Below are 13,194 nucleotides of genomic sequence, written 5' to 3' on the forward strand. Positions count from 1 at the left end.
AAGTTACTTGATAGTATCCTTCTAATATTCACAAAAGAGCAACAGGGCAGATGAGATTACAATTGGAAACTCATCAAAGTAAATTGATGCCTCTCTTGGTCCTGGACGTTGCTGTTAGCTGTCTTCAGCTTCAGAAGTAGAAGTGGTGCCTGAGAAAAGGTGCAAGGCTCTTTTTCAGCCGGGACAAGCAATAAAATTAATTCTGCTGGAATGGATGAAAAAAAAGATCACCCAGCAGCTAAACCTGAAGAAGAACTAAGTGTAAGTAGGTGACTTAAGCATTCTTAATTTCATACCTGTCTTGACACTGTTAGATCTCTTATGATCTAATTCTCAAGTATTAAACTTAACATCCCAGTTAGATTTTTTTTTTTAATGAATTTCTGTTTTATAACTTAATCTGAAAATGCCAACATATATTTGTATACCTTCAGATTGCTAGTAACATGTATTTTCAGACAAGTGGACTAATGGGAAGGACAGTGTGATAATAGGAAAAGCTTATACTGGTATCACGGCAGCAGGTTTTTCCAAAAAGAAAGCAATTTCTAGGCAAGAAAGGTAACATTAAAGTAGGTGAAGTGTTTTGCTTTTCCCTGAGAAGACAAAGAAGGGGATTATTGCATAAGCATTAGCTCATGACAAAGGATGGATTAAATAATTCAGTGTATGGTGATAGTCAAATTGCGATTTTAGCTGGAGATCGGTTCTAGAGCACAAGAACTAAGTTGCAGTATAGAGGAAAGCTCAATTAAGAAGTGTGATCCTTATTGAGGGAAGGGAACAGGTTAACTTTGCCTTTTTTTTTTTTTTCTTACTATAAAGTGGTTATGGTAAACTAATATAACCCAGGGAAATATTTAAAATGTAGAGCATAGCATTCAATATTCCTATGAGTCCTGTGTAACAGAGAACTTTGCCACGCAAGCCTTGATACATGAAGTGCATCTTCAAAAATAAGATTAGAATTACGGTAGATGCAAAGAAGACATCAGTTGTTTCAAGTGCATACTTATAGTCCACTGATGTCAATCTTGAGCAGTCCTTAACAATCCTTGACAGGAACTTTAATTTTTAAGAATAAATCTGTCTGGTTAGGCCTACAGTTACAAAAACGAATGACATGGGTAAACTTAAATATAAAATATGCTTGGGGGAACCTTGATGAAATTGCCCCAGATTTCAGATGTCAGAACTGAGCATTCATTCAGCTGTCTCAAGTTGTCCTGTTGAACACCTGAGTGTATAAGGGAACTTTACATGACAGAGCAGAACTTCTAACAAACAGATAAGCAACTTGGTTTTCATCCTTAAACAGAATTTTTAAAAAGTACAGAAGACAGGTAAATTGAGTCCTTCTTGAGAACATGCAAAACAAGTGCAGTTAATTACCTAGGTAGAAGATAGAAGTCTGAAATCTGCCAGTTCAGTGTTTTCACGTTTTGTTTGAGGAAACTGTAAATTGTACTACTGGGTCTTATTACTCTTACTTATTACTAATTTTTCTTCTTATCTTTGAACATCCTCAAGTCTGAGGCCAAAGATTGTTAGCTAGATTGTATTTGGCTATGGGACTAACAGGATATTTGTGGTGATGTTGCTTATGCTCTCCCTGCGAGGGTACACAGAAATCTCTCATTGAAAGCATTACTAGGACATAATATCAGAGAATCGTAGAAAAAATTACATTGGTGGGGACTTCTGAAGGTGATCTACCAACCATTTTTTAAAAAACAGGGCTAACATCAAAGCCAGAAAGTATTTCTTTTGGCCTTGTCCCACTGAGTTTTGAATATCTTCAGGGATGGAGGTTCCCTGACCTCTCTGGGCATGGCTCAGGTACATGACCCCCGTGGTGAAATACTTTTCTCTTCCCTGCCTCCCCAACTATATCCATCTGGACTTTCCCTTACTGCCATGCGTGACTGTTGTGGCTGTCTCTTCATTGTGCATCAGTGAGAAAAGTGTGGCTGTTTTCTCCATAACCCACTTTAGGTAGGGAACGTTCTAATTAGATTTACTCACACTGACTTTTCTTTCTTGTCTTCACCTAAGCAATTCCAGGGCTCTCAGCTTTTTGTTGTACATCACGTCCTCCGGCCTCTTACCTCTTGGCGGCCCTCCCCTGGAATCACTCCAGTTTATCAACGTCTCTGTGATACTGATGGGCCCAAAACTGGACACAATACTTCAGGTGTGGCTCTACTAGTGTCGGGCAGAAGGAAACAACCACTTACTGTAGATTACTTGACAGCATCGCTTTTGCAAATGTCTAGTAGCTATGCTTGGCATTTCCTGGGTGTCAAGCTCCATCAGCACATAGGTTTTGTAGTCACTGTATTAAACTTAGCATCCCACATTGATAACTTGGGAGTGCAGTTCTTAACTGGTACTTCCTGACTTTTGCAGCCTTCTCAAGTGAAGTATAGTTAGTAGGGATGAAAAATTATTCTTGTGCCCACATCTTTTAGTCTACAACAGGACACACTCTTGCAGTGTACCTTCTGAGAGGCATCAAAGAATGAAATGATGGCAAATAGCCTGGCAACTTGTTCAACTTTTTTCCTCTCTCCCTACCCCTTGTAGCCCTGCAGGGGCTAAGAAGGGTCTATTGAGCACGGGGAACAGCCAGATCTGCCCAGGTCAGAATCCAGCGCTGTTGTATGTGCATCCGTTCTAGCATGATTGTGAATTCCTCTGTGTATTTCTGTGTGGGATCACAGAAAGTGATAGGTGATGGGACCGGGGTTTGTCCCTCAGTGGAGCGAGGTTATCTGTACCCTGAGCAAATCATAGACAAGTCATCATTTGTCTTTGTCAGAGATTCTTAGTTTGTATTACTAAGACATGATGTACCTCTGTGTCCGTCCTAGCCCACAAGTGGCATAAAATCAGCTGTGAGGCAGGGGAGACCTACTTTGAAAATACCCTTAAAATTAATCAAGCTGTTCCAAAGACAAGGAAAAAGATTTTTTTGTTTGTTTGTTTGTTTTCATCTTTGTCTTTAAAATGGTGAAGTTCAGTTTCATCTTTGTATACATGAGCTCCCAAGGCAGGTCTCTTTGTCTCAAAGGCTGTTTTGTGCTTCATAGAAGATTTCTCACTAAAACTCTCACTGCTGATTGCTGACTGGTGTTTGTCAACACCTCCAGTTATGGAGAACCCCCAGCTTCCGAAGGCAGCCTCTTGAGAGCTTCCTTCTCACTAACATCAACATGTTTTTGGGATATTTTTCCTGATGTGTCACTATTATGTAGCTTATGTTATAGTTGTGATACAAGGATGAAATTCAAGGGGTTTTATAGTTCTAATTCTGGTGCAGCTGGGTATCACAGCTATGCCTGTGTTCATCATACCCAGTGCACTTGGTCATTAATGCCCTGAGTGGTCAGGAACTTGCCAGCTGACCTCTGTGTAGATAAGACGATGAATTGATGTGAGAATAGGTGATTTAACCTCTTGCTGATCTCACAACAAAGTGTTTGATTGTCACCGGAGCTCTACAAGTGGGAATTTTATGAAGTCCCAGAGATTTCCCCAGGCAGCTCTTGCTATGCCTGCAGCAACTGATAGACATTTGTATGCTTAATGCATTGATTATCTCCTGCAGAGGAATATGCCTGGGGGGGGGGAGTGTCTGGTACAAACAGACTATAAAGATACTTATAGGAAGTAGAAACTATTCCTGTAAATGCAGAAAATGGTCACATAGTAGCCTTTTGTACCTAGATAAGATGGTCAGGAGATATTTTGAACCTAACTTTAGAAAATCTGGGACTGTAATTCAAAATAAACCATCGAGGGGCTGGGTGTCCAGGTGATGACCTTGTCCAGCTCCCATCCCAGCAAGATCTGTGCAATGTCCTCCTGTTCACTGGAGGAAACTTCTCAGAGGGAGCTGGATGCGCAGGAGAAGGATGTCCATACCCACTGCTCCTCATCCTGGAAGGGAGTGGAGACGTTTTTCTGAGGAATCATTGGGCTGAGCCCATATGTATTCGGATAGTTCTGGTCTGAGAAGAAAGTGGATTTTTTTCGAACAGCAGTGACATTTTGATCATTGGCTGGGAGGAAGCAACGATAGTGTGCGAATGCCTGTCTCTTCATTCTTTAGCAGGGAAATGACAAGCCATAGTACTGGGAAAAGGACTGACTATTTGAATATCATGCTAACCCCTCCCTCCCACTTCACACAAAGTGTGAAATGGCTGAACGTGTGTCTGCTTCTGCACCAAACTTGCATAAGCATAGCAACTATTCGAGTCGTGTGGCACCTTGCTGGGTTATGTTACCAAGCTGCTGGTGAAAAAGCTGCTGTTCTGCAGTACTTGTCTGTGTACACATCTCAGCTGCAGACAGTGCAAGGAAATTCAGTGTTGTCTACCCTTCGGACTAAAGAGGGCTAACTTACACTAACGAAGGATGCGCGAGGATGTTGTCTTTCAGGTGGTTAACGCTGGGTAGCTGTTGCACGGTGAGCTGTTATCCTAGGGTACGTGGTGGTTTTACATCCTTACGCAAAAGTGACTGACTCTGTGTTATATCAGCAAGTGCCTGGACTCACAGAATTTTCAGAGTTGGAAGGGGACTCCACAATCTCCCTGGGCAGCCTGTTCCAGTACTCAGTCACCCTAACCGTAAAGAAGTTTTTTCTTGTGTTTAGAAGAAAAGGACCTTATTTTCTGACTGTAGTTTCAAACTGCTACTAAGATAATTATAGTTACGCATATGCAGTAACAGACAAATATGTGTGGGAATCTGTTCTAGTCAATGGTCAGTCGATTGCTCTTAGAAATATTCTACATTTTCTGTTGTCTTTCATCTTATTTTAGGTAGCCAACATCTCAGTCCAAATGGTAGCTGCAGAAGATAAGTTGGTAAAGAGGATTCTGGCAAGGAAAAAGCATGGCAAATTGAAGAAAAAAGATAAGTTGCTGTGGAATTTTCAAAACAAAATAATTCTCTTTACTCTCATTCTATTCATTTTAGGAGTTGTAACCTGGACATTACTGTGGCTATTTATTGGTGAGTTGTTGAAATCTCATGCCAATTTCCTACATCGCTATCCCCAATAGCACTTTCAGTTGGGTTTAGGATCACACTTGTCTTGAAGGCTGTTTCTAAAATAAACATGAAACTTATTTAAATGGGGCCTGAAAGACTTTTTGGGTGTCTTTATTAAGACTTCAGACAGTTAATTGACAAGTAATTATAAGAGCAGGCATAGGTGCCAACTTTAGGAACGTTTTAATGTTATGCAAAACATTTTTTTGCACGTGCTATCTAATTGTGCAGACCTGACAGTTCCTATGAACTTGATTCCTCAAATTTTGACTTCGACTATGTTTCTTGGCCTACTGAAGGCCAGTTAAGTTCTTTGTCTCTCAAGCAGAATAGATTTAAAGAAATTAAGGGGCGGTAAAATATAGAAGGCAAATATTTATTTTAAGACCTGTAAAAACACTGGACAGGACAAGAAATTATCACTTCTGTGGAGTGTTTCCTTCTTGCTTGATGCGTCTAAGTGGCCAGTAAAAGCTATGTTCTTTTCTTTAAACTCCCAGTCCTAATATTGCCTAAGATTCCTTAGGGATGCTCCAGAATCTGGATGTTGATATTGCCTTTGTTATGCTCGTTCATTTGTGTGGTGGTATCTTATCTTGTGTGTAGGGAACAGGTGCTCAATTAACCTTCAAATTGTGGTATTCATCTAGAACAGTTTGACTCTGAAAAAGTAGTGTTCATTTGGTAGTCCTGTCACTGTAAGGCTGAATAAATTAATTTGGTTTAGAATTTAGTCAGAAAAAACAATCAGTTATTAAAACAATAATAAATTGGAGGCTAACGGTCTTCTTTGTATCTTGCAGTTCAGGCGGAAAACAAAGATGCATTGTATTTTGTTGGACTGTTTCGTGTTGCCAACATAGAATTTCTCCCAGAATATAGGCAGAAGGAGTCGAAAGAATTCCTCTCTGTGGCACAGAATGTGCAGCATGTGGTAAGAAGAATGGTGTAGCTTGGCTAGCTGCTTGGCAAAAAGATCAGAGCTGTGAACAAGAGGTGCAACTTTCAGGCGCCATTGGGTGGGCTGTGGTGCTGTGCTTCCCCCCCCCCCCCCCTGGAAGACTGTACAAAGGGTGTTTATCTGGAGGCAGGAAGGAACTGAGTACTTTCAGCTTGTTAATCACAAACTGAGTTTTGACAAGGTCTGCTTGACTTTTACATTTGACGTTTTTTTACATTTAAATTTTACGTATTTCCCCCCACAAATCGGTCTATGAATAGAACTCTCCACAAGCCCTACAAAACTTAATTGCCACTTTTGAGAATTTACACCGATGAAGTCTTTTGCATTTAAATTGGTACCTGCTGCCAGTCTGCTGCCTTAGAGCATCTATAATTACCCTAGAGCTCTCAAACATATTTACATTTACATTTCCTTCTGATGCCAGGTATTCTAAAGACCATTATTCTTCCCAAACACCTTGCAGCAGTCAAAGCAGAAATAGCACTCTGTTGTAGGCAGTTAAGGCTGCTCTAGAGTAGGAAGAGGCAGGTGGGAATCTTGGTTAAGAGCGAATTTGGCTTCAAAGACTTTTGATGTCGGGAGTAAAAAGAGATTAACACCAGGAAATGCAGTGCTGTCCACATAAGGATTCAAGCAATAGTAAGAAAACTGCTAAACAAAGGAAAAAAGAAAATAAAATGTCAGATAGAACCAAGGGATTTTTTAATAATTGCTAAGGTTTTTTTTCATCTTCTAAGAAGAACTCATGTTCCTGTTTTCCAGCTCTATCTTTTTTTTCTACCCCCCTCTAAAAGCTGGATCACAAAAGACTTGAAAGCAGATAGTCGAGTTTTCCTAGTCCTGCACCTTAACAACTGAAGTGCTCTCAGGCAGGGGTGACAGATAACGAGTATAAAAAGTGCCCTTTCCCCACTCTCCATGGAGCAGATCTGACCTGCTGTGAGCCCTGTGTCCTGCTGTTGTCCCAGAGCATCCGGCAGTTGTCACATATATTGGGGAGAGGTGACAGACAGCAGGTGTGAACTGCCAGTGTCACCACCTTCTACTTGAACGTAACTTGGAAATTATTTTTTTTGTTTCTAAACTTTGCCTGAACTCACAAATGGATTTTACATTGCTGAAACTGCACTTCTTGGTGACATGGCTGTTGACTAAAATTGCTAGTAGGGATGTGGGGGATTTGGGTTTTTGTTTGTTTTTTTCTCCTTGAATGCATTTTGTTCATAGCTTGTGGCCCAGAGACCTCCAGAGTGGTAGTGGAAGAACTTGTCACGATTGACGCATTTCCCCTTTGATAGTAACAGTAATATATAAAAATGTCTTATAGCCTAGTCTGGAGAAAGACTGAGCTCCACACGTTTTATTTAGGCCCTTAAAATAATTGTTCAAACTTCCTGTGTCAAATACTAAATGTTCAGGACTAATATTAACGTGATTTTTACAGCCTTTGCTTCAAAATAATCCGTGTTACGGTCCCTTGGGCATTACTTTTAACCATTAAGCAGCAGGATGAGGTCTGAACAGCTTGAAGTACATGCCACCTTGTGGCTTTAGAAGTGTGCCTCTTTGAACAAGAGGAATGAAGGTTATTGTCTCACTGGTATCATCACACACATACTAAGAACCGGTGGAACTGAGAGCTTGCTTTCCCCAAAGGCAATCCCTTGGCATGAAATGAGCAGAGTTTTTCCTTCTCCACTGTGTATTGGAAAGAAATATGTTAATACTAAGTGGTTAGTGAAGAAAATAGACACAAACTGAATTGAAATGCCAGAAAATTCCACCTTAGAAAAAACTGTTTAACTGTGAACGTGATCAAACTCTCAAGCAGGTTGTCCAGAGAGGTTGTGGAGTCTCCATTCTTGGAGATAATCAACTGGACTTGGCCCTGAACGACCTGGTGTAGTTGATCCTGCTTTGAGAGCAGGGGTTGGACTAGAGCCTCTTCAGAGGCCCCTTCCAATCTCAGTCTTTCTGCGATTTTGCGGAAAAAGCTCTGACATGTGCTGCTAACTACACCTTAGTACCAACACACAAAATGTTATGAGCATGTGCTTGTTTCCTGAAGACTGGCCCTAAGTTTCAGCATCAGGATAGGGAAGCCCTCTGTGTTTGAACAGTCTTTGTGAAGCAAATCCCACTCTTTTCAAAACTCGTTTGTTTGGAAAAAGCATTGCTGTACACATCAGCTGGCCCTGGGCAGAAGATTTGATATTTCCTGGGAATCCTGGACTTGTTAGGGGTGCATTGCAGAGCTGGTTTGTTCATGTCTGCTGGTCTGCCTAGCTTCATTGCTATATGCCTGGAAATATGTGCAGACTGCATATTCTCGGTAGAAATTAGGATGTTCCTAGGAAAGCCTAGGCATAATATAACATCTGTAGGTATGGTTGATTTTCAGAAATACTAAATCTTCATTGGTTTAATACTTTTTCTTTCAGATGAACTTGGTCTACACAACCTCCTCTTTCTCCAAATTTTATAAGCAGTCCACAGTTTCAGAAGTCAGGTAAAACTGTGTTTGTGTAATTGTATTTCTCCTGGGTAGTGTATAATGTAATGAGTCCACAAGAGAAACCTATTGTCAGTGGTTACGATTTAATCTCTTTGCTATGCGCTTGTACCAACAGCAAAATATGTTTATAACCTGTACCGATTCTTTTCACAAAAGTAAGGGCAAACTTAAGTCATATAAGCAGTTCCTTCTCTGCCAGGAGTATAATCTAAGGTAAACAGAAACAATGTCCCTAAAGAGATTTGGTGATGCTTTATATGATTGTTCACACAGAAGTTTAAACACTTAGACATGCTGTTAGAGCACAACTCTATTATTGACCAAGTTGCACATATTTTATAAGTAATGTTATTGGTATAAAACTGTTTTTTACTGACGGAAGAAGGGGAAAATTCCTATACTGAAATGAAATACATTTAGTCTAGTATTATGTATGCAGTTAATGCTAGAGGATTAGTTATTCCAATCCAATGATTTTTAGGAGATAACCCAGTTCTAATTCAAACAGATATGATGATTCCATAGATCTCAAAAGTCAGGGGCCCTCAGAAAGTTGGAAGTCAGCCTAGTGAAGATCCCCAACTGGGTGTAAGGAGTGCATTTTGGCATTTGGGGCTTCTTTTTTAAATTTATTTTTAGGAGAGAAAATACATTCAGTATGTCAAAGCAACAAGGCAAGATGGAAATAAGCCATACTCTTCTAAATTTGTACTTCAGAAGCTTGTGTTGAGAGTCAAGTCTTCAGAAAAGTTTCAACGTGATGGTAATCTGTAGGACCTTTATATTTCAGTAACAACAACAAGGGAGGCCTCCTTATTCACTTCTGGATCGTATTTGTGGTACCACAGGCAAAAGGCCAAGTGCTGTGTGAGGATTGTGTGGCTGCCATTTTAAAGGATTCCATTCAGACAAGTATCATTAACCGGACCTCAGTGGGAAGTCTTCAGGGCCTTGCGGTAGACATGGACTCCATTGTACTCAGTGGTTAGTATTAGTACATATCCATATCCTTGAGGAAACACTTCATTAAGCAAACATTTTTATCTTAGAGTGGAAAATTCTATAAATAAACCAAAATCTTTATCCAGCATCTTTAGCTTCTAATACTAAAATTATTAGAGGGGGAAAAAAAAAAAAGGAAAATGAAAACCAGATTTGAAGTCAAACCAGGTACAAACTATCCCTGTGAACACTGATTGCAAATCTTCCTTTATTTGGAGTGCTTATGTTCAAATTCAGGAGCTGAGCATGACACCTTGTAGCCAGCTCAATTTTGGGTTAGTCTGTGGCTTTAAAAGCATAAAAAGGTGAAGTGTTAAGGTTTCCACATGGATCAAACTTTGGCCCCTCCATTGAAAATGAGATTCTTGTCACCCCTTTATTAAAGATTAAGAAGCAGATTATAAATCTACCCATTTGTTAAACAATTCCTGTGCCGTTCCTGTCTGGGGAAGAAATTAGCAGCCTAGGGTTCAAGTATCTGTTCAATGTAATTAGCTACAAAAAGTTGTATGATTTTCAGCTCTATGAAGAAAGGACAGAACAAACTCCATTCTACAATTCTGTCCAAGGGAAAGCTGAAAAAGACTGTGGCCAAGGGTGAGAAAAAGGCCTCCTGGGTACCTCTGTCTCAGGCCTTCAATTAAACTTGACTGCTTAATTGACGTGGAGTGTCTTCTTGCCCCAGGCACTAAGATGCCTGGGGACATGACACGTCCAAAGCTGCTTGCAGGATTTGCAGAACTGAAGGGGGCTTGGGTAGGCTCCCTTGTTGAGATAGGTCTTTTGTCCTGTGAGTTTAGTGGTGTGATTAAAGAAGTGTGATTGAATTAAACCCTGACTTCTGGATTTTGTGCAAATGAGAAGACTCACACAACTCTGTTTCTGTGCAGCAGGTCTTCGGTCAGATTATTGGTCAACAACGGGAACAGGTAATTCACCATTTTGGCAGTTTCCTGGCAGAGGAGAGGTGGAGAAAAAGCTTTTAGTTCATGTCTTAGACGCAAAGATACTGTTCAGTGTTAATTTAAGAGGGTTAAATTCAGCCTTGGCATTTATGTCCTGAGTTGCTATAAGAGTGACCAAGAGTCTTGCATGTGACAAATATAGAAGCTACCTGCCTTTAGTCTGACTGGTAAATTTTTCAGATGTACACGGTGGCATGGTAGGAAGTAAACTCACTCAGTTGTTTGCTATTCACTCTGTGTTGAAAAGAAGATTTAGTTTTTCCAAAGTGGGCAGTACTGAATTTAAATCTATTTATTGGCTTTTGAGATAAACAATAGCGATGTTTTTGTTCATCCTTTATCCTTCTTTACTCCCTTTTCTCCAAGGTTAATAATGAGTTTTTCTTTTGAATGAATTCCCTAACAGAAACTAGTTTAAGTAGTTCTGTTCTGTCAGGTTTATGGGAGACACCACTTTTATAAGCGCTTGGTTTCATCTTGTAAACCTCCCAGCAGGGTTCTCTGGCAGCGTGCAGAGACTTTAGAATAGTTTAAGAATACAACGCATTGATGTTTACTAGTATGTGGGGTAGGTACCTAGAAAAAATGTGCTACTAGGCTAAGAAATAGTACGCTGATCACCTTTGATGCATATGCCTCATAAGTCTCTGTTGGGTCAGTAGTTTTCAATCAGGTAAGGGTGTGTTCCTTGACACAGGCTTACTTTTCATCTCATGAAGTTGTATCCTTTCGGTTTTTTTAAGGGCTTTATACCTTTCCATGTCTGTATTTGTCTTTTCTAAGACATTAACTTGTACTATTTCAACAACTACATTTTTCTCTGTGATTTCCGCTTCTGTTCTCTTGCGAGGTTTTAGCTTGCCTACTTTTTCAGAATTCCTAGACTAGAAGGTCTCCTGGTACTGTTGCCCACAGGTGGACTTTGGGTCACAGACCCTGGGCCATGGTTTGCAATGCTTAGATTGATATCAACCCATAATTTCTCAAAATTCAAGTCAATTGAATGCTACAGCATTCATTTGCTCAAAACCTTTCTGACTTAAACTGTAAAGCATAGCAATATTGGCCTTTGTCACATTTCCTTATATGTATTTTAATTATTGCCACAGGAGTTGAGAAGTCTTATGCTGGTGCACTTTAATTTGTTGTGGTACCTTGAGTGTGTCTGCTTAAGACTATAGAATATGGTGCAGAGGTGAAAGTGTTAACGCAGCAGCGTATAAGGAAGGTGCATCGCCTGTTTGTATTTTGGGGGCAATGGAGTTACTTGGGCATGAAGATGCCCTTAGTAATTAGTTCAGGCACAGCACTGGAGTGCAGATTTACTGAAAAATGGGTTGGAGAAGGGACTTGTAGAGATTCACCTGATGTGAGTGACTTGCATTGCCATGGTATCTGGCTATGCAGGCTCTGTTTGGGTAAAAACTGCATCCAGCTTTGGTTTCAAGCTGATATGCTTGCATTATTTCGACTTTCAGAGCTAGCTCTGAATTCTCTGCGCTGTGCTCCACACCAGCAATGAGCTAGTCACATTTTTAACGATTTAGTAGAAATAATGGTAGTCCCATAATTCTAATGACTATGATCAAAGCTGGTTTTGTTAAGGGTGACTAAATAAGCACAAATAGGTATTATAAAAAGAATGTTATCGGGAGGAGATAAGAACAAGAAGGAAGAAGAACGAACAATGGCTCAGTCAAAGTTTTAAATAGTTATAACTGTAAGTCAGTCGAATGGTATGTGACCCTTACAGATTGTTCATGAACATTCATAGCATTACTTTCAAGACTGTAAATTAGAAGTGGAAGTCAGACAAAGCCTGCCACTTCCTGCCTTGATTTGCTGCTGGTTAAAAGGCCAACATTTAATTTGAGTCAACAATCAATAGTGGACTTTCACAGTGCTCTAACTGGAGTTCCACGATAGTAACTATTTCAGAGACTTGTCTTTTTAAGAGGCAGAAATTAATGCAAATATTTTTTGCATTTTTAATTTGCATTTTCCTCCTTCACACCTTTCAAATAGCTATGTTAAGAATTTTGGATATGACCAAACAAAAAAATCCCTAAGCTTTTTGCTGAATGGGAGCTCCAATATTGAATTGAAATAAAGACGTCAATATGTTTGAATTGAAAGCAACAGTTGTTTTGGCTTAACTGGAAAATTGGATGTAATTAGGGTAATTTTCTGATGATTCTTACCTAAATTATGTCACAGCCTTTTTTGCCCCCCCCCCCTTTTTTTTTTTTTTTTTTAATACAGGTGTTTTGTAGGCTAAGCTGTATCATTTGCATTTTGTGGTACTTCCATTTCTAACAGTGACTTCTAATGCTGCTAAAGTTTTCAAGACTTGACAGGATGAATTCCTGGTCTGAATTAATTTTGACCCTGTTTTGAGCAGGGTGTAGAACAAGAAAGGTCCTAGCGTCCCTTCCAACCTGAACGAAATGGTGAATCTGAATTTAGTGGTAGCACTTACAGCTCATTTCACAATAAAACATTGAGAGGCCTGATGTTTGAACAATAATCTAAAAAACCCAGACTAATACAAAAATGTAGCTTGATTTTTATTTTGTTTTATTTTATTTATTATAAATATCCTAGCATCAGTTGATTTCTGCCCTGATGAACGTTTCCCAGTGAACAATTAGTTGATCCCGTGGGAGCTCCACAGGCCTTTGTTA

The 13,194-nt window shown here is 39.8% G+C and overlaps 1 protein-coding gene across 1 annotated transcript in view; it reads left to right on the plus strand.

Annotated features, from left to right (window-relative positions):
- Positions 1-210: 210 nt before the first annotated feature.
- Positions 211-13,194, plus strand: part of TMPRSS7 (transmembrane serine protease 7) — a gene marked incomplete at both ends in the record, with an annotated part of 31,878 nt that continues 18,894 nt past the window's right edge. Inside the window, 6 exons of the mRNA XM_082498271.1 lie at positions 211-261; positions 4,833-5,025; positions 5,868-5,998; positions 8,470-8,537; positions 9,334-9,527; positions 10,436-10,474. Of these exons, the coding sequence (XP_082354397.1) occupies positions 211-261; positions 4,833-5,025; positions 5,868-5,998; positions 8,470-8,537; positions 9,334-9,527; positions 10,436-10,474 (676 nt within the window). The remainder of the gene's footprint in view (positions 262-4,832; positions 5,026-5,867; positions 5,999-8,469; positions 8,538-9,333; positions 9,528-10,435; positions 10,475-13,194) is intronic.

This window comes from Vanellus vanellus, assembly GCF_965231255.1.
Source record: "Vanellus vanellus genome assembly, chromosome: 1".
NCBI lineage: Eukaryota > Metazoa > Chordata > Aves > Charadriiformes > Charadriidae > Vanellus > Vanellus vanellus.